Source organism: Myotis brandtii, unplaced genomic scaffold (genome assembly GCF_000412655.1).
Source record: "Myotis brandtii unplaced genomic scaffold, ASM41265v1 scaffold717, whole genome shotgun sequence".
Classification (NCBI taxonomy): Eukaryota; Metazoa; Chordata; class Mammalia; order Chiroptera; family Vespertilionidae; genus Myotis; species Myotis brandtii.
In genome coordinates, this window is record NW_005370825.1 from 193,422 (window position 1) to 213,385 (window position 19,964).

A 19,964-nucleotide genomic window follows, 5' to 3' on the forward strand; every position below is an offset into this window, starting at 1 on the left:
TCTCCCTTACCTGTAAAAAATCAATAAAATATATTTTTTTAAAAAAAGAAGAAAAGAGGAAAAAAATTTCTGTGTGTGTGTATGTATGTAAAAGTTTTTTTTGTTTTTCTAAAAAGCAATGTCTAAACTGATTTCATCCATTTTTCCATATTTCTGAAGGCTTTCATTACTTCAAATAATCAATACATAATCATGAATAAAATAAATTACAGATGCTACTTTTTCATTGGTAAAATAATTTTAGACGGTTTTGCTAAACGCGTTCCATACATTTCACAGGGGGAAGAGATAACACAGTGTAATGTTTGGCTTTCAAATTGTGTTTTCAGTTACAATTTTATATACGTTTACACGTAACACTTCTAGTTAGGATTTTGTTTAAAGGGGAGTTTTCACTGCAAAAATTAATTAAAAACCACTAGCATGGTGGAAAGAATAAACTTATGAGAATATTAAGAGTCAGATACACTTGAACTTGAATCCAAGTGTTCTGATTTATCTGATTAGCTTTAGAGACAGCCCTTAATCTCTGAGTTTCCATTTCTTCATCAGTGAAAATGATGAACAAATGGAAATAATAACACCCACATGCATGGTTGTTAATACAATTCAAAATAATGTACACCACAAACGGACACGCATTGGGCATTTAATTACTCTCGCTATTATGCTATCTCTGAGCCACTAGGAGGAAGTTGTGTCACAGATAACCCAATTCAGGAACATGAAAATCTCTGCAATATGTATTTCAAAGAGTTAATCCAAAAATAACTTTAACGCTTAGCAATGTATCAGCTGTCTGAAGAGTCTACTGATCCAGTGTATCTCATTTCCTTACAATGTCTTAGAAACACCTTCTTTTTCTCCCCTAATCCAGGGAAGCAAGCAGAGCATACATGACGGTGAGGGCAAAGGTCAGTATGAAGTCACCTCACTCCTTTATTCTAAAATGATTTCTTTGTGCTTTAGCCGGTTTGGCTCAGCGGATAGAGTGTTGGCCTGTGGACTGAAGGGTCCTGGGTTCCATTCTGGTCAAGGTCATATGCCAAGGTTGTGGGTTTGATCCCCAGTGGGGGGCATACAGGAGGTAGCTGGTCAATGATTCTCTCTCATCATTGATGTTTCTATCTCTCTCTCCCTTTCCCTTCCTCTCTGAAATCAATATATCCCCCAGCTGCCGGCACCGGCTTTCCTCTGGCACCTGGGACCCGGGCTTCCCTCGCAGCCCCAGTTTTGTCTGGAAGGTCGTCTGGAAGGACGTCCAGTCTAAATAGCATATTACACTTTTATTATATATATATAACTGTGCCTCTTAATCTCCTCTGAAACTGATACTAGATGCATAAGCCATTCTGTATGTGTAAGGCTTGAGCTGGATGTTTACGTGGTTTTAGCGGTTATGTACAGTGAAGAGGCTATGCAACAGGACCAAAAGCAAGCTCTCAGGTTTTTCCAGCGACATGGGAGTCCATTTGCTAATGCCGTGTTGTTCTCTGCCCTGATTGAAACTCTCTTGGGTTAAAAAAAAAAAATTCTAGGGAAAAGAATGTGTTATTTTGGGTATTTTCTACCCGCGTCCTAGAAGACTTTGAATTCCAAGTGTTGCCAGCACCGTGGCAGCTCATTAATTTTCCAGTAGGTGAGCAAACGGATATCATTGAGGGAGAGCAACAGCCAGTGGACAAAAAACACGTTGCAAGCACCGGTGTGGCCGAACCTCAGCCTCCTGTCCTGGTCACCGCTCACGAGGACGGCCACCTGCGCTTATGGACTATAGAGGTGACAATGCCCACTACTTACCTGGCATAGAGAAGGATGAGAAAGAGCCCTGGCCAGTGTGGTTCAATGGATAGAGTGTTGGCCTGCGGACTGAAGGGTCCCGGGTTCCATTCCAGTCAAGAGCATTTACCTTGGTTGCAGGCCCCTCCCCAGCCGGGGCCCTGATCTGGGCACATACAGGAGGCAACCAATCGATGTGTTTCTCTCACATGGATGTTTCTCTCTGTCTTTTCCTCTCTCTTCCACTCTCTCTAAAAAAAAAAAAAAAATAAATGGAAAAATATAGGCTGAGGATTAAAAAATAATAATAAAATAAAACAAGTGAGATGCACGTAAACCTGTAAAGAATGTTTGTTTAAAATAATATATAACTAGAAAAGAGATCTGAGGAATGGCACGATAAGGTCAGGAGAAGTACAAAAATCAACCCCCAAATGATCTGTAATAGTCAGAGTCCAGATGCCAATCATGAATAGTTGTCTACACCTTCATGAATATTTAATTTCCTATGGATAGTTTCAAATTACTTTTACTACACATGGGATCATGGTTTGGTAGTAGAGATAATTTTTTAGGTAGACTACTTCTAGAGAAACTCAACTCTCATATGAATATTTTACAGAATTTGTGATTATACTTTATGCAGGGACGACTGCTAAAAGACATGCTACCTTTTACAAAACATTCTGCCATTCCTCTGACATCACTGAACACCGATTCCTGTTCCAGGATACTGCTGACCAGCAACGTAGGTAAGTCATTGTCTTCCTGTAGTTGGCTGTCTTAACCTACAAGATATAAAAAAGGAAAATATGTGGCATCATTCATACAAAAGAAGAAGAGCGATGCTCAAAAATGAGAAGAGGTGTTGAGAGTGCCAAGGATAGCTTGCTGAGTGGACAGAACAATCAATGATGTGAACACCTATCTCATTCCCATTTCCTTACAGTACGACATTCTATTTCTTCCATCTTTAAGTTGCGTATGGGACTACCCTGACCTTACCTATTGGGGAGAATATAAAGTTTTCATTTTTAACCTTGAAAGGGTTGTGTTGCATTAAGTCTTCATTATTAAAGGGAGAAGTGGCATGAACAGAGAGGAAAGGAAGTATTGGTTCTCAATAGGAGACTGTATTTTATACTTATTGTTAATAACTAATATAGTTGATCTTAATTCTTTTTTTTTAATGTATTTTATTGATTTTTTACAGAGAGGAAGGGAGAGGGATAGAGAGCTAGAAACATCGATGAGAGAGAAACATTGATCAGCTGCCTCCTGCACACCCCCCACTGGGGACATGCCCACAACCAAGGTACATGCCCTTGACTGGAATCGAACCTGGGACCTTTCAGTCTGCAGGCCGACGCTCTATCCACTGAGCCAAACCAGTCAGGCTGATCTTAATTCTTTAATGTAATGGTATTCTTTTTGGTGTTTTTCTGTTTGTTTTATTTTTTATTGAATTTATTATTTGGGTGGCATTGGTTAATAAATTATATAGGTTTCAGGTGTACAATTCTATAATACATCAACTGTATATTGTATTGTGTGGTCACCACCCCAAGTCTCCTTCCATCACCATTTATCCCCACCTGCCCCCATACCCTCTTCTACCATCTCCCCCCACCCACTTCCCCTCTGGTAACCACTATGCTATTATCTGTGGTAATCACTATACTATTATCTGTATATGAGTTTTTTTCTTGCTTGCTTGCTTAATCTCTTCACCTTTTTAACCCAGCCTTGCAACCCCCCTCCCCTCTGACAGTTGTTAGTCTGCTCTCTATCTCTGTGTCTATTTCCATTTTGTTTGGTTGTTTATTAGTTAGAGTCCACATATGAGTGAAACCATATGGTACTTGTCCTTCTCTAACTGGCTTATTTCACTTAGCATAATGCTCTCCAGGTCCATCCATGCTCAACCCCTGAGCCACACCGGCCGGGCTCTCCTTCACTTTTGAAGAATAATTTCTAAGGACACAGAATTCTAGGTTGGTGGGGGTTTTTCCTCAACATTTAAATATTTCACTCCATTCTCTTTTTGCTTACATGATTTCCAGGTGTCAAATGTAATTCTTATCTTTACTTCTCTATAACTAAGGTGAAATTTTTCCCTGTGGCCTCTTTCAAGCTTTTTTCTTTAGGTTTGAATTTCTACAGTTTGAATAGGATGTGCCTCGGTGTAGTCATTGTTGCTTTTTTAAAATCTAGTTGTTGTAACTATCATTTGGATTGTAGGACAATTATCTTCATAACAATTTGGGCTTCATTTGGTCATTGTATACTCATCTCTCTTTCATCTACCCTGATGTCTAGAAGAACTTTGACTTTGAGTGTATAAGGCAACCTCATTTTGACTTATTAAGCCAGAAACAGAAAAGAATTGCCACATATAAAAGTTGATATGAAATTTCTTCTTTCACTGCTGGTTCCTCAGATTCTACTTTATTTACTCTTATAAATGCCTTGGCAGTGTAGGTAGCATGGACTTGGACAACAGAATACTCATTTACATATTGCGATGTTTAAATTTATACAGAAGGACACGTGATCCTTTGCAGTGTTAGTTCCTTCCTGGATCCGCCTCATGATGAAAAGGTAAGACTTTAGTCTTCGTCTAACTTGTGAATCGGCGCATATGGATTGACATCTCTCTGTGGTAGACATCACAAAAGATCTCCAAGCCAAGACTCCCTACTCTCCTGTCATACAGACTGCTAGGAAACTTAAGCCACATGACAAGTAACACTGGTCTATTGGGGAAAGGAGGGGGTGGGTGAGTGAGCAAGCGAGCAAGCCAGCCAGCCATTCATCATTTTTCACCTACTTCATGTTTTGTTTTTATTTTGTTTCTTAAAATATATTTTTATTGATTTCAGAGAGGAAGGACGAGGGAGAGAGAGATAGAAACATCAATGATGAGAGAGAATCATTGATCGGTTGCCTCCTGCACAGTCCGAGCCCTCAACCCGGGCATGTGCCCTTGACCAGAATCAAACCAGGGACCCTTCAGCCCGTACCTCCTGCACGGTCCGAGCCCTCAACCCGGGCATGTGCCCTTGACCAGAATCAAACCTGGGACCCTTCAGCCCGCAGGCCGGCGCTCTATCCACTGAGCCAAACCAGCTAGGGCTCTACTTCATGTTTTGACTTATTTGTGAGATTCTATGGAGAAACCCAGAGCTTAAAAGAGCTTATCCATCATTTAGCCCTCCACAGGCAGTTTTTATATCTTTTATATCTTCATAGACACTCTATGGCAGTGGTTCTCAACTTTCCTAATGCCTCAACCCTTTAATACAGTTCCTCATGTTGTGGTGACCCCCAACCATAAAATTATTTTCGTTGCTACTTCATAACTGTCATTTTGCTACTGTTATGAATCATAATGTAAATATCTGATATGCAGGATGTATTTTCGTTGTTACAAATTGAACATAATTAAAGCATAGTGATTAGTCACAAAAACAATATGTAATTATATATGTGTTTTCCGACGGTCTTAGGCGACCCCTGTGAAAGGGTCATTCAACCCCCAAAGGGGTCGCGACCCACAGGTTGAGAACCGCTGCTCTATGGAAATGTGACTGCAGAGGTAGAAACTTCAGTGAGAGAGAGACAACAAATGGCTGCCTCCTGCATGCCCCCCAATGGGAATCAAGCCCACAACCTGGGCATGTGCCCTGACCGGGAATCGAACTGTGACCTCCTGGTTCATAGGTCGATACTTAACCACTGAGCCACACCAGCCGGGCTAAAAATGGAATTTTTGAGACCTTACCAAGCAAAAGAAGAGCTCATTGGGGCAGGGGCGCCATCACCTTCCACACATGCCCGCACCATTAATATATTTTTATATTTATATTCATATTATATTAATATGTAATTAATATAACATTTATGTTAATATATTTTAAGAGCTCCTAAGCCAGGCTCTTTAATGATTAATAGTTTGCTCAAGCTTGAACTTTAATCAGCACGTACTTATTCCAAGGTATATGTGCTTTATTGTTGCCATCTAGAAATTCAAGCAGCTGCTTGCCTGGCGTGCTCATTCTTTAGAAATTGTTCAAGCGATCTACGTAGAAGACAAACAACTGGTGCTGACTGCCTCTGTCGATGGCTCCGTAAGGTATGGACTTCCATGCTCTGTTTTTTGTTGTTGTTGTTGTTTTTTTTAAAATATATTTTATTGATTTTTTACAGAGAGGAAGGGAGAGGGATAGAGAGTTAGAAGCATCGATGAGAGAGAAACATCGATCAGCTGCCTGCACACCCCCTACTGGGGATGTGCCCGCAACCAAGGTACATGCCCTTGACCAGAATCGAACCTGGGACCCTCCAGTCCACAGGCCGACGCTCTATCCACTGAGCCGAACTAGTTAGGGCTGTTGTTGTTTTTAATCCTCACCCAAGGATAGTTTTCCATTGATTTTTAGGGAGTGGAAGGGAGGGGGAGAGACAGAGAGAGAGAAACATCGATGAGAGAGAGATACATGGATGGGTTGCCTCCCGCACGCATCCTGACCAGGGCCAGGGATCTAGCCTGCAACCAAGGTGCGTGCCCTGGACTGGAATCAAACCCGGGACCCTTCAGTCCACAGGCCAGTGCTCTATCCACTGAGCCAAACCGGCTAGGGCTGAACTTTCGTGCTGTGAATTCAGGGTTTTGAGTATGAGAGGAAAAGGATATTAAGCTACAGTCGAAGTACATAACCTAAACACAATCATGCTTAACTGACTGAAATAAATAAACAAATAACTAAAGGTGGCACACAAAACGGCCTTGGGAAGAGGGCCATTGGTTTGGAATTCTTTTGCAGGCCTAAGGAAACGAGATGCCTTGCTCATCTGTGTTCGAATGTATAATAAGTACTTTCAATAAGTAGGTTTTTTGTAGACTTATTTCAAAGAATTAAGCAAGATGGATACCTCAGAGAGGTAAGCCCAAGCCCAGGGAGACCACAGGAAGAGACACAGAATCAGAAGTCAGTAAGAAGTCACAGAGCCCGGCCAGCATGGCTCAGTGGTTGAGTATCGACCTATGAACCAGGAGGCCATGGTTTGATTCCCAGTCAGGGCACATGCCAGGGTTGTGGGCTTGATCCCCAGTGGGGGGCATGCAGGAGGCAACCAAAAATGATTCTCTCTCATCATTGATGTTTCTTTTTATTCTTTTTTTAAAATATATTTTTTATTGATTTCAGAGAGCAAGGGAGAGGGAGAGGGAGATAAGAACATCGGTGATGAGAGAGAATCATTGATTGGCTGCCTCCTGAAAGCCCCACACAGGGGATCAAGCCTGCAACCCGGGCAAGCCTGCAAGCCCTGACCGGGAATCAAACCGTGACCTCCTGGTTCATAGGTCAATGCTCAACTACTGAGCCATGCCAATTGGGCCTTCTTTTATTACGGTATAATTTACATATAACATTAGTAAATGATTCAATATTTGTATATATTGTAAAATGATCACCACAATAAGTCTAGTTAACATCAAGTCTCCTTAACATCCATTACCACAAATAGTTATAAAAAATGTTTTTCTTATGATGAGGACTTTGAAGATCTATTCTCTTAGCAACTTTCAAATATACAATATTGTATTATTAACTATAGTCACCATGACATATAAGGCCTACTTGTTTTTAATTGCCTAAATAATGCTACATATACATACATAAAATTCTAAAAACACAAATATACAGGTATTAATAGAAATGTCATGACATTTATTGAGACAAATTGTCACATATTAAAATGTCTCTAAAATTTTGGTGATGAATTGTCCTCTTAAGAGAATAAATTTAGGTAAGAGAGGCTTCAAAGTATATTAGCGAGTTTAAAATAAATAAAAGAATTTACAACTGTTACCACAGAAATACAGAGGATTATGAAAGAGCATTATGAATGGCTACATGCCACCAAATCAGACAACCTAGGAGTGGACAAAATTTTAGAATAATAAAACTTTCTTCGATTAAATCATGAAGAATTAGGAAACCTGAATGGACTGATAGTAAAGAAATTAAAACAGTAATCAAAACCTCCCCAAAAAACAAAACACTAGGACCAGATGGCTTCCCTGGTAAATTCTACCAAACATTCCAAGCAGATTTAATACCTGCCCCTTTCCAACTCTTCCAGAAAGTTCATGCTTCTTAACTCATTGTGCACAGCCAATCTGACCCTGGTACCAAACCCAGGTAAGGGTAACATCAACAAATAAAATGACAGGCTGATATCGCTGATGAACCTAGATGTAAAAATCCTCAAAAAAATATTAGCAAATCAAAAACAGCAACACATTGTAAGGATCTTACACCACAATCCAGTGGGATTCATCCCAGGCATGCAAGGATGGCTCGACATGAGAAAATCAATCCACGTGAAACACCACATTAACTAAATGAAGTAAAACTGTCAGTGTTTGCACATCACATATTAGTTATATAGAGAAGAACCTAAAGACTCCAGAAAAAAAGAAACACACACACCAAAACACAAAAAAAACTGTTATAAATAATAAATGATAAATGAATATAATGAAGTTACAGGATACAAAATCAATATGCAGAAATTGTTTGTTGTGTTTCTAAATACTAATGATGAACTTTCTGAAAGAAAAAATAAAAAAAGCAATCCCACTTATGATCACAATGAAAAGAATAAAATGCCTAGAAATAAACTTACAAAGGAGAGGAAAGGCAGGAAAGGCCTATACACTGAAAACTGTAAGACATTGTTAAAATTGAAGACATTTGTGTTCATGGGTTGGAACAATTCACATTATTAAAATGTGCGTATTGCCTAAAGCAGTCTACAGACTCCAGGCAATCCCTATCAAAATACCAAAGTTATTTTTAGAACAAAATTGGACAAAACATCCTATATTTGTAGTATGATACCATAAAAGACCCCAATTAGCCAAAGCAATCCTGAGAGAAAAAAAACAAAGTCAGTGTGAGCTCTGATTAGCTTAAACAAGCAGTGTTACTTGGAGAAAAACCTGTTCCTTATTTTCTGGCTTCAATGAATGGATATCATAAGTCCAAATTCAAATTGACATTTTCTGAAATTGTTGTAGATTAGAATTCTAGCTAATAAAAATGTTTATGTTATGATTAGATCCATATATTTAATGAAAAGAGTTCTGGACTCAAGTTTAAAATCCATAATGAAAACCTTGTCGTTAGGTCTGACCAGTTTGGCTCAGTGGATAGAGCGTCGGCCTGCGGACTCAATGGTCCCAGGTTTGATTCTGGTCAAGGGCATGTACCTTGGTTGCGGGCACATCCCCAGTGGGGAGTGTGCAGGAGGCAGCTGATCGATGTTTCTCTCTCATCGATGTTTCTAACTCTCTATCTCTGTAAAAAAAAAAAAAAAAAAAAAAAAAAAAATCAATAAAATATATTTTAAAAACAAAACAAAACAAAAAAAACCTTGTCGGTAACAAAATAACTTCCACTGAATTCCAGTGACTGTATTCTCCCTATCTTTTGCCTTTCCTTAGGCTCTGGCATGCCCTCAATGGTCATTACTGTGGGTATTTTGGACAGCGAAGGTCCTTTGACCTAGCACAGACAACTGATTTCATTTTGCCTTGTGATGTTAATGAGTACCCCATAGAAATAAAAGAAGAGAGCAAGTTCACAGAAAATAAACAAAAATATGACTACCCTCTGGTATTTGACCGGCAAAGGTAAGGCCATTGGGTTTCCTTTAGAGACCAGACAAGAATTAAGCTATTATCAGCTTTGCACAGTTGCAGTATCGTAGCCAATGAGGTTTATCCAAGGTGTGATTATTGCTAATTTAGAAATAATAATAATAATAATAATAATAAAACTATTATGATACCATAACACTGTGCTGGACATGAAAAATTCAAAGGCGAAAAACTCAAAACTTTTCAATTATTTTGCAATCCAGTGGGAGGGTGCACAAAGATTTACAATCCTATATAATAAAAGCGTAGTATGCAAATTGTCCCCTGGACCAGGAGGTCCTCCGGGAGTTCAACCAGGGGTCAGGGCCGGCCAGGGGAAGGGAGGGAGTACCCAGCCGGAAGCCAGCAGCCGCTAGGGACCCCACCAGTGTACAAATTTTGTGCACTGGGCCTCTAGTTCAGTATAATAGTACTGCTAAGAATATCAATTCCTAAGATAATCAAAGAGGAGCAAATAAGATTTATCCAAATAAAGAAGACCAAAGAGGCAATTGCCTAAGCAAAGGCACAAAATGATGAAACACTATTACATAGTCATTAAAGTTCAGGGAGCAACTAGAGAAGACATGGTAGAAGATAAAGCAAGAAAAGTCTTTAGATTTCAGAGAGGAAGGGAGAGGGAGACAGAAAGATAGAAACATCAAAGATGAGGGTTGATTGGCCACCTTCTGCAGGCCTCACACTGAGGACCGAGCCCGCAACCCAGGCATGTGGCCTGACCAGGAATCGTGACCTTCTGATTCATAGGTGGAGGCTCAACCACGTGGGGCATATAAAGACTAAAGCAAAATGAGCTTTTGTTATGGCCAACATAAAGATTTTCAACTTTACTGACATTACTGTGACAGAATGTACAAGAGGAAAAGCAGGTCTGGAGAAAAAAAAGATCGTGTATATGATTGTCTAACCACTAGCAGTACATCTGAAACCAACACAAAATAAAACTGGGGAAAAAAGATACTGAGTTTGGTTTTGGACAGGTTGAAGTCTAAGATGCCTGTGGGATATGATTTTTTAAACTAGAGGCCCGGTGCACGACATTCGTGCACTGGTGGAGGGTCCCTCAGCCTGGCCTGTGCCCTCTCACCGTCCAGGACCCCTCGAGGGAAGTCTGCTGAGGAGTCCTTAGCGCTGCCGCAGAGGAGGGAGAGGCTCCTGCCACTGCGCTCACCAGTCATGAGCCCGGCTTCTGGCTGAGCGGCACTCCCCCTGTGGGAGCACACTGACCACCAGGGAGCAGCTCCTGTGTTGAGCGTCTGCCCCCTGGTGGTCAGTGCGCATCATAGCAACCGGTCATTCGCCATTCAGTCTATTTGCATATTAGCCTTTTATTACATAGGATGTTTTCAATGCTTAGTTATGGCTTTTTAAACATATGCAAAAGTAAGTTTTAACTAAGTGGAAACTTCCCTGAGTCACCCAAATATCAAGCATTGGTTTGGTACCCAAGGTTTCCTCATCCCTACTATGCAGTGTTTTTCCCAATGGCTATATAATGAATTTAACAGCACGGAATGCTCGGGTCTAGTAGAAATCGCTTTCGTTCACCTGGAGAGAAATCTGGGAAGCCAAAGGGAATAAGACTTACGTACAGAGGTGGCATCATTAGGGCTGGTGCCATGGGAGCCGGAGGGTTTGGGACCCAGAGGGGAAAGGTGTGGATAGGTGTGTAACAGCTTTTCTTATATCCTCCTGTGCAGGTGGCAGAGACTGAGCTCCATGGCTTTGCTTTTCAAACGGACGCCTTCCAAGCCCTTTAAAGTGGAGCATGATTTTAAATTTTTCAAGTCTCTTTCTTCTCCCAAGGTAATTCTTTTTAAAAAAATATTATAATAAGTATTACAAAGGGTATTACATATGTGTCCTTCCCCCCCCCCCCACCGCCCTTGACAATCCCCTGCCCTCCCTTACCCCCCAGTGTCTTATGTCCATTAGTTATGCTTATATGCATGCATACAAGTCCTTCGGTTGATCTCTTACTCCCCTCCCTTCTGCCCCCCAACCCTCTCTGGCCTTCCCACTGCAGTTTGACAATCAGTTTGAGGCAGCTCTGCCTCTGTATCTATCCCAAGGTAATTCTTAAACATAACAAGAATACTGTAGTTTTCCTGAATTATCATACGTACAGTCTATCAGTTTGCTATTGCTGCTATGACAGATTACTACAAACTAAGTGGTTCAAACAACACATTAATCACTTGACTGTTCTGTACGTCAGAAGTCAGACCTGGGCCCGGCCAGTGTGACTCTGTGGTTGAGCGTCAATCTGTGAACCAGGAGGTCATGGTGTGAGTCCTGGTCAGGGCACATGCCCAAGTTGTGGGCTTGATCCCCAGTGTGGGGCGTGCAGGAGGCAGCCAATCAATGATTCTCTCTCATCATTGATGTTTCTATCTCTCTCTCCCTCTCCTTTCCTCTCTGAAATCAATAAAAAGTAAATTTTTAGGAGAACGGCAAAAGCTTGCCTAAGGCCCTGCAGCTAAGAAGTGGCAGAGTCAATTTGAACCCAGGAATTTTGCCGCTTACGGAATGTGCCCTTTTCATGAAACATCGGCTCCTCTGTTTTGCAGATTCGAAAGCATGCCTTGGAAAGTTTCTTGACTGAAAACAGAGAGGCGGGGATTGTTTTTGGCTCTCTGCCCATATACAGGGTGAGTTGAATGCTTCCAGGACTGGAGTGGTGACGGGACAATAGGGAATCTCACATCTCATTCCCGACCCTGGGCTCCCAAGCCAGGTCGGAGAAAATCCACATCACCGGGCTGTGTCCGACCCCGGGAGGCCTTCGGTCTGTGTGGCAGCGGCCTTGATCACTTGCCTGTGCCTTCCCCATGGAACAACACCACAGGGAACTGCTTTGACCTTTATCCCAGCTCTTCGTTACCCTTTAGCCTGGCACACACACCTGTCACGCTCTGGCCCCCACCTGACCCGTGTGCCCTCATTTCCACCACCTTCTCCCATGACCCCTATCCTCCAGCTGAGCCAGACTCCTCGCTGCTCCTTACGCATCAGCATTCCTTCCTCCTCAGTGACTTTGCCTGTGCTGCCCCCCTGCCCAGAATTCATCCACCTCTGGTTTCCCTCCAAATCCCCCCTCATCCTTCAGGTCTCCATTCCAGATCACCTCTGTCAAATTAAAGAACCAATCGGTTAACTGAGAGTAATAACATGAAGATAAAATATTTCAACTTAATTCTAACTTATTATTTCTTAAAATGTTACCCCTCCTTGCCCAAAACGCCTTCATTGTGATGAGTATCAAACTCTCAAGCTGCAGGTTGATGCTGAGGGTGAACTATTAAGAATTAATAGTGGGGCCCTAGTCCGTTTGTCTCAGTGGATAGAGCATCAGCCTTCGGATTGAAGGGTCCTGGGTTTTATTTCAGTCAAGAGCATGTACCTCCATTGCAGGCTTGATCCCCGACCCTGGTCAGGACACTTGTGGAAGGCAACCAATCAATGTGTCTCTCTCACATCAATGTTTCTCTCTATTTCTCTCTATTTCTTTCTCTCTCTCTCTCTCTCTCTCTCTCATCCCCTTCCTTTCCACTCTCTCTAAAAATCAATGGGCAAATACCCTCGGGTGAGGATTAATTAAAAATAAAATAAAATAAGAATTAATAGTGGGCAACTGTAAAGGGGAGTATATTTTAAAGCAGTTGGAACTTCTCACTCCCTATCCCCCACCCCTGAATTCACATTACTTGAGTATGTCTCACTCTTCACTTGTGGCTCGCAGGTACCAAGCCCCACGAGTCTGAAATTCCTTCCGCTCATTGGCTCAGAGGTCATAAAGGAGTCTTCTGACGGCTTTCCAGGAAAGAAGAAGGCAGGTCATGTTCAACATGAAAAAGTAAGTTAGCACTTGGGATTCCAGGGTCCATCCCATTTCTGTTTGGATTGGTATCATCTGCACCTAAATGAATAACAGGTAACAAACACAACTACAACAACAAAAAGCTGCTTTGTCCTATATAATAAAAGCCTAATATACAAATTGAACAAATGGTGGAACAACTGGTGGAATGACCAGTCGCTATGACGTGTACTGACCACCAGGAGGCAGATGCTCAACACAGGAGCTGCCCCCAGCCCGCACAGCCCCAGGCCAGCCAAGACGGGTGCCAGTGGTGCCAGTGGGGGCCCTCCATTCACCCCACCAGTTGCCCCACAAAGGGAGGTGACCGGCAGTGGCTGCAGGGCAATTGGGGGCAGGGCCGGCCTGTGAGTGGGCAATGCCAAGCCGGCCAAGGTGGGTCCCAGCAGGCCCCCTCCCCCAATCGCCCCACAGATCAGCCCTGATCTCTGGCCAGGCCTAGGGACCCTACCCGTTGCATGAATTTCATGCACCAGGCCTCTAGTCTATATATATAAAAGCCTAAGCTACTGGCCGACCGGCTGGTAGCTATGACAAGCACTGACCACCAGGGGGAAGACACTCAACGCAGGAGCGGAAACCACAGGCATGAAAACATGGAACAGACTGATGAATCTCAGAGGGAAGAGATTAACCAAAGATCTTATATGCATACTAGAGGCCCTGTGCATGGATTCATGCACTGGTGGGGTCCCTCGGCCTGGTGAAACTGGCTCTCCGACATCCCCTGAGGGGTCCCGGATTGTGAGAGGTCGCAGGCCAGGCCGAGGGACCCCACCAGTGCACAAATCCGTGCACCAGGCCTCTAGTTTAATATAGAAAACTTCATCATAATTTTGTTAGCTTGTGCCCTTAATGAAGAAAATATGAATGATTCTTGTTATCAACAATTCTACCAATTGTTTGAGTAAGAATTTTTGGCAATAGAAGAGTTTTTGTTATAAAAATTATTTACTTTTATTTTTTTAACAAAGGCAAATCAACCTTTCTTTTTTTTTAATACTAGTATATTTTTATTGATTTCAGAGAGGAAGGGAGAGGGAGAGAGAGATAGAAGCATCAATGATGAGAGAGAATCATTGATCAGCTGCCTCCTGCACGCCCCCTACTGGGGATCGAGCCCACAACCCGGGCATGTGCCCTTGACCAGAATGGAACCTGGGACCCTTCAGTCTGCAGGCCGACGCTCTATCCACTGAGCCTATAGTGGATATATCAGTTCCTTTTAATTTGTTAAGTGATGGATAAAACACAGTGGTATAAATAATCCAAAACTAACAGGTAAATCAAAAGAGTGTTAGAGTTTTATAATTGGTTTATTTTATGCCCCGTATGTGCATTGCTTTACCTCAATGGTATTAAATATGTAGAAAACTAAAGAAAGAAAGATCAGTGAAGCTTAGGAAGCTGCCTCAGCCGTTAGCAGATTGATCTGGGGAACGAAGTCTCCCACCTGGTCTTAGGGGGAAGAAGGAGCCGTCACGTGACCCAAGAGTATCCAAGCCCAGGCTGCAGGTAGTTAAATGTTGACTTTGGGGCTCCCTCAGTCTTTTTCTTTACGTTGGAACTCTCTACATCTGCTCTTCTCTCTCTCTTCTTCCCCATCATGGACCATACAATCAAATTGATGTTTGCTTTAAATATTGGCTGAACATGATTGACAGTATTAGACACTTCTTGATGTGATTTTTTAATGAGTTCAACATTTTATATGTATAACTTCCAAACATACCCAATTCCAACCAAAACGAACTTTCCTTTCTCATTTGTGGGATCATCACTGGATTTTATTTTCCTGTAAGTCACTGGACGCTGGAGATACTATTATACAGTATCTCTCTGCTGTATCTCAGCCTTAGCAAGCTTCTTTGCTGTTTCGTTTTAACCAATCCTTTACAGTTTGGGCAGTTGAGTGACAGAATGAATAACTGCCCAGTCAACTATTTCTAAAGCGTCCGCTCTTCCACCCATGCCCTTCACCCTTCGGTAGCACCCCCTTCTGTTTTTAAACATTTTACCCTGGAGGCACCCAGGATAGTTAAGTGAATAAATAGACTTTCTTTCTAGGAGGATAAAAATCTCTGCAAAACTTAGTGGTGCAGCCTGGCCACGTAGCTCAATAGTTGAGCATTGATCTACGAACTAGGAGGTCACAGTTCAATTCCCAGTCAGGGCACATGGCCGTGTTGTGAGCCCGATCCCCAGTAGGGGACGTGCAGGAGACATTCGATCAATGGTTCTCTCTCATCATTGATGTTTCTCTCTCTCCCTCTCCCTTCCCCTCTGAAATCAATAAAAATAGATTTTTTTTTTTTAATTAGTGGTGCAACTTGACTCTAGAAAATTATGTTTGTCTTGCAAGGCTAGTTCTTAACTGACATGTCCTTTATTTCACAGCTGCAGCGGAGGAGAAGTCTGAAGAGGAATTTAGTCCCACAGATCAACCTGTCGCCTTTCTTCTTCCCAGTCATCCCCAAATAAGAGAAAAATGAGAGCTGGCTGCCATGGCCGAGCTGCACGAAAGCACGGCCTGAAGGAGAGGTCGGGCTTTATTTCAGGATGAAATCAAAGGTCCATCAGACACTTGTCACCCTCTCTGTACCCTCAGACCCGCTGACTCCTGGAGAAGCTCATTCATGGAGCGCAGGTGGCCTCAGCTCTGAACGCCAAGCAAGCTGCCAGCAGCCAGGTGGCCAACATCTTTCACCCATTGAAATGCACTTAAACTGGCAGTGTTTCTTGTGTACTGTCGACAAAATGACAAAGGAAATAGAGAAAATCAATAGCATAAGTAAAATAATATGGCCCTAGTTATTACCTTTCCACCTTCCCCATTGTTCAACCTAACTCCTAGCCAGAATTATTATCCAACGGTACACGTTAAGAGACAAAAAAGATCAGAAATATAAACAATAAAATGGCAATAAATACGTATCCATCAACAATCAAATCTAAACATCAAAATAAATGAAAAACAAGTCGAATGAACAAAATAAACTGATGAATAAAATAGAACCAGGGCCCTAACCGGTTTGGCTCAGTGGATAGAGCGTCGGCCTGTGGACTGAAAGGTCCCAGGTTCGATTCCGGCCAAGGGCATGTACCTTGGTTGCGGGCACACCCCCAGTAGGAGATGTGCAGGAGGCAGCTGATCGATGTTTCTCTCTCATCGATGTTTCTAACTCTCTGTCCCTCTCCTTTCCTCTCTGTGAAAAATCAAAATATATTTTTTAAAAATAAATTAATTAAATAAAATAGAACCAGGGGCATGGAAACATAGAACAGACTGAGGAATCTCAAGGAGGAGGGGGTAGGAGGAAGCTGGAAAGATTAACCAAAGAATTTATATGCGTATCTGCATTGCCCCTGAACACAGACAATAGGGCTGGGAAGGCCTAGGGCGGGGTGGGATCCGGATGGAGGAGGGCAATGGGGGGGCATCTGTAATACTCTCAACAATAGAAATAAAAACTCAAAAGAGACAATTATTTTGCTGTGGCATACAAAAGAATTGTTATTAAAAGGAAAAATGTACCAGTCAACCTTCTAGCTTTTTTTTTTGTAAGAGAACATTTATTGGGTGAATCACAGAGGTAGATTCCTAGAAGCAATGGGCTTAGGAAACAGGTCGTAGAGGTAAAGGAAGGGCCCTTGGAGCTTGGGAGAGAGGAAGCTAATGGTGACGTGCCCGGGGCAGGGAGGGAAGGGAAGGGAAAGGCACTGGTTCCTGGGAGGGAGAGGCACTGGGTCCTCCATCCTAAGGGCTTTAAGGTGGAGAGTTTAGGGGGTCCCCAGGGAAGGTCTCAATAAATCATTCAGCAGCTTTCCGGGTGTCCTTTCAGGGTTGTGAGCTCCACTGATTGATTGGCGGCACCAGGGCAGGGGTCATGACTCCATGCAGCTGGTCCTAACATCAGCCTTCAGCAGTGGCGGGTTTTGTTGCTCATCTGGGCCTGGAGCTGAAATACAGCTGAGGACTAGAGGTTATCTCTCGGGAGGAAAGGTCAGGGGGGCCAAACCCCAAGACCAGCGATATGCAAGGGGGTAAAAGTCACCCTGGGGCGAGTCCCACCCTACCATGGATTGTCCATTGCTAGGCACCAATGGCTTTCCACCCTGATGTCCTGACCTGGCCCACCTTCCTGTCTGTGTAACCGCCTACAACACCAGTGGCTTCGGCGTCTGGTAAGAACCTGCTTTCTGGCTCAGCGATGGCATCTACTTGGGCACTTGCATGGCAAAGGGTTCTTTGTCTTTTCTCGTTAGGGAACGGTCATATGGAAGAAAATGTTCAGACTTTCTTAGGTAAAGTCAGAAGGTATTTTCATTTAGTCTAGAAATGACTCGAGATAAGTAGAACTTGAATAATTATCTGAACTTCCTAGGGCTTATCACTTACTAATTCTTTTAACTCATTGATTTTGTTACTTGGTCCAAATGAGTCATTTCACCAATGGGGACTCATGTGAAAAATAAAAATGCATCTAAACTTGATCAATAATAAATGAGATGTTAATTCAGTCATGTAAAATAAATTTAACTGGTTTGTCTTTTTTTTTTCACTTAAAAACATCCTTGAATCCTTATTATATAACCTGTTATATTTTTTAAAAAATAGCTTTTACATTTTGTCCAAACTCCTCTATGTGATTTCCAGTTATTTAAGTGGAAATTAGTTATTTTCTGTAAGGCTTATTTCAGCCAGTTTCCTCTCTTTCAGAGAAAAGGGCATGATTTACTGTAGAGCAGTGGTTCTCAACCTTCCTGATGCCGCGACCCTTTAATACAGCTCCTCATGTTGTGGTGACCCCCAACCATAAAATTATTTTCGTTGCTACTTCATCACTGTCATTTTGCTACTGTTATGAATCGTCATGTAAATATCTGATATGCAGGATGTATTTTCATGGCTACAAATTGAACATAATGAAAGCAGAGTGATTCATCACAAAAACAATATGTAATTATAGATGTGTTTTCCGACGGTCTTAGGCGACCCCGGTGAAAGGGTCATTCGACCCCCAAAGGGGTCGCGGCCCACAGGTTGAGAACCGCTGCAGTGTATAGGAAGGGACAGCAGTTTCTTTCAAGCAAGTGTTGCCCTCTAGTGGATCAAAAGAGACAACACAGTTTTTGAACAACTGGCTGACATTCTGGGAAGAATGAATTTGGGGAAAGCAGAGAGATTACTAATGCAGAAGAAAACAAAGACACCAGTTATTTTGCCAAATATCATAATTGTTTTCGATGAAATCAGATAATAATATTAGGATAATTGACTACCTACTAAATTTAAAACTTAAAAATGTATAAAACATCATAAGCACAAGTAAATTAACTAGAGAAAACACTTCTCACAAACAGGGCATAAATATAGAGTAAAGTGTACAAGAGATTTGAAAACCTCCAAGAAAAAAAAACAGGAAACATACAAAAATGGGTGAAAGTTATGATTAGGTTATATATACAAGAGGAAACCTAGAAAGCAATACTCATACTTGCAGTCGTTAGCAATCAGAGAAATGCAAATGGAAACAATAACTTCTCACTGTTACATGTTAAAGCAGTGGTTCTCAACCTTCCTAATGCCGCGACCCTTTAATACAGTTCCTCATGTTGTGGTGACCCCAACCATAAAATTATTTTGTTGCTACTTCATAACTAATTTTGCTACAGGTTGAGATCCACTGTGTTAGAGTGACCGGGATGGGTAGGAAAAAATATATGGATTTAGGAACCCTTATCCACTGCCGGTAGGAATTTATACTGGAATTCCTATCTGAAGAGCAATTGGCAGGTCAGTCAGATTAGGTATGACCCAGCCCGGTTGGCGTGGCTCAGTGGTTGATCTTGGACCTATGACCCAGGAGGTTGCTGGTTCAATTCCCCATCAGGGCACATGCCCAGGTGTGGGCTCCATCCCCATTGTGGAGCGGGCAGGAGGCAGCTGATCAATGATTCTCTCTCATCATTGATGTTTCTCCCTGTCCCTTCCTTTCTGCAACCAATAAAAAAAATACATTAAAAATAACCAAAACAAAACTATGTTTGTGGGTTTTCAGATCTATGTAGTTCAAGGTTGCAGCCTAGTTGAGAATGAAGAGGGCTTAGAGGAGCCAGGCCAGTAAGGAGAGAACCTTTGTCCCTTCTTAGTTAAATTGCTTACCAAGCGTCACCTCTGTCCCTTCCTAAAGTCTCTTAGAGCTCATGCTGCACCTCCTGTTTCCCTGGAGCCCCTTTTTAGGTTTTAAAAACAACAAAGACACGCGGACGCGCTTTGAACTTCAGCAGCTCTGAACTAGGCTGTGGTCGGGAGAGAACTACAACTCCCAGCGGCCCCCGCGCGAGAAACAATTCTCCACTCCCTGGCGCCATTCCATGTTGGCCAATCAGCTCAGCTCTTCCCGCCCCTTCCACAGGCTGCATGGGCTTCCGGCGGGCAGCGGCACCCGGAGTCGCAGGGCTACGGGACCACGGTCGCTTTCGGGCAGAACGCCCTTCCGGCGTCGCGGAGATGCGTGACGTCACTTCCGCTGGGCGGGGCGCGGGCCCTCCCGCGCAAATTGAAAGATT

The 19,964-nt window shown here is 42.5% G+C and overlaps 1 protein-coding gene across 1 annotated transcript in view; it reads left to right on the forward strand.

The window, feature by feature from the left end:
* Positions 1-16,399, forward strand: part of WDR64 (WD repeat domain 64) — a 62,441-nt gene extending 46,042 nt beyond the window's left edge. The window contains exons 17-26 of the mRNA XM_005882445.2: positions 878-914; positions 1,640-1,779; positions 2,426-2,531; positions 4,322-4,380; positions 5,805-5,914; positions 9,296-9,484; positions 11,212-11,317; positions 12,082-12,162; positions 13,254-13,367; positions 15,789-16,399. Coding sequence (XP_005882507.1) covers positions 878-914; positions 1,640-1,779; positions 2,426-2,531; positions 4,322-4,380; positions 5,805-5,914; positions 9,296-9,484; positions 11,212-11,317; positions 12,082-12,162; positions 13,254-13,367; positions 15,789-15,872 — 1,026 coding nt within the window. The 3' untranslated portion in view covers positions 15,873-16,399. The remainder of the gene's footprint in view (positions 1-877; positions 915-1,639; positions 1,780-2,425; positions 2,532-4,321; positions 4,381-5,804; positions 5,915-9,295; positions 9,485-11,211; positions 11,318-12,081; positions 12,163-13,253; positions 13,368-15,788) is intronic.
* Positions 16,400-19,964: the final 3,565 nt, after the last annotated feature.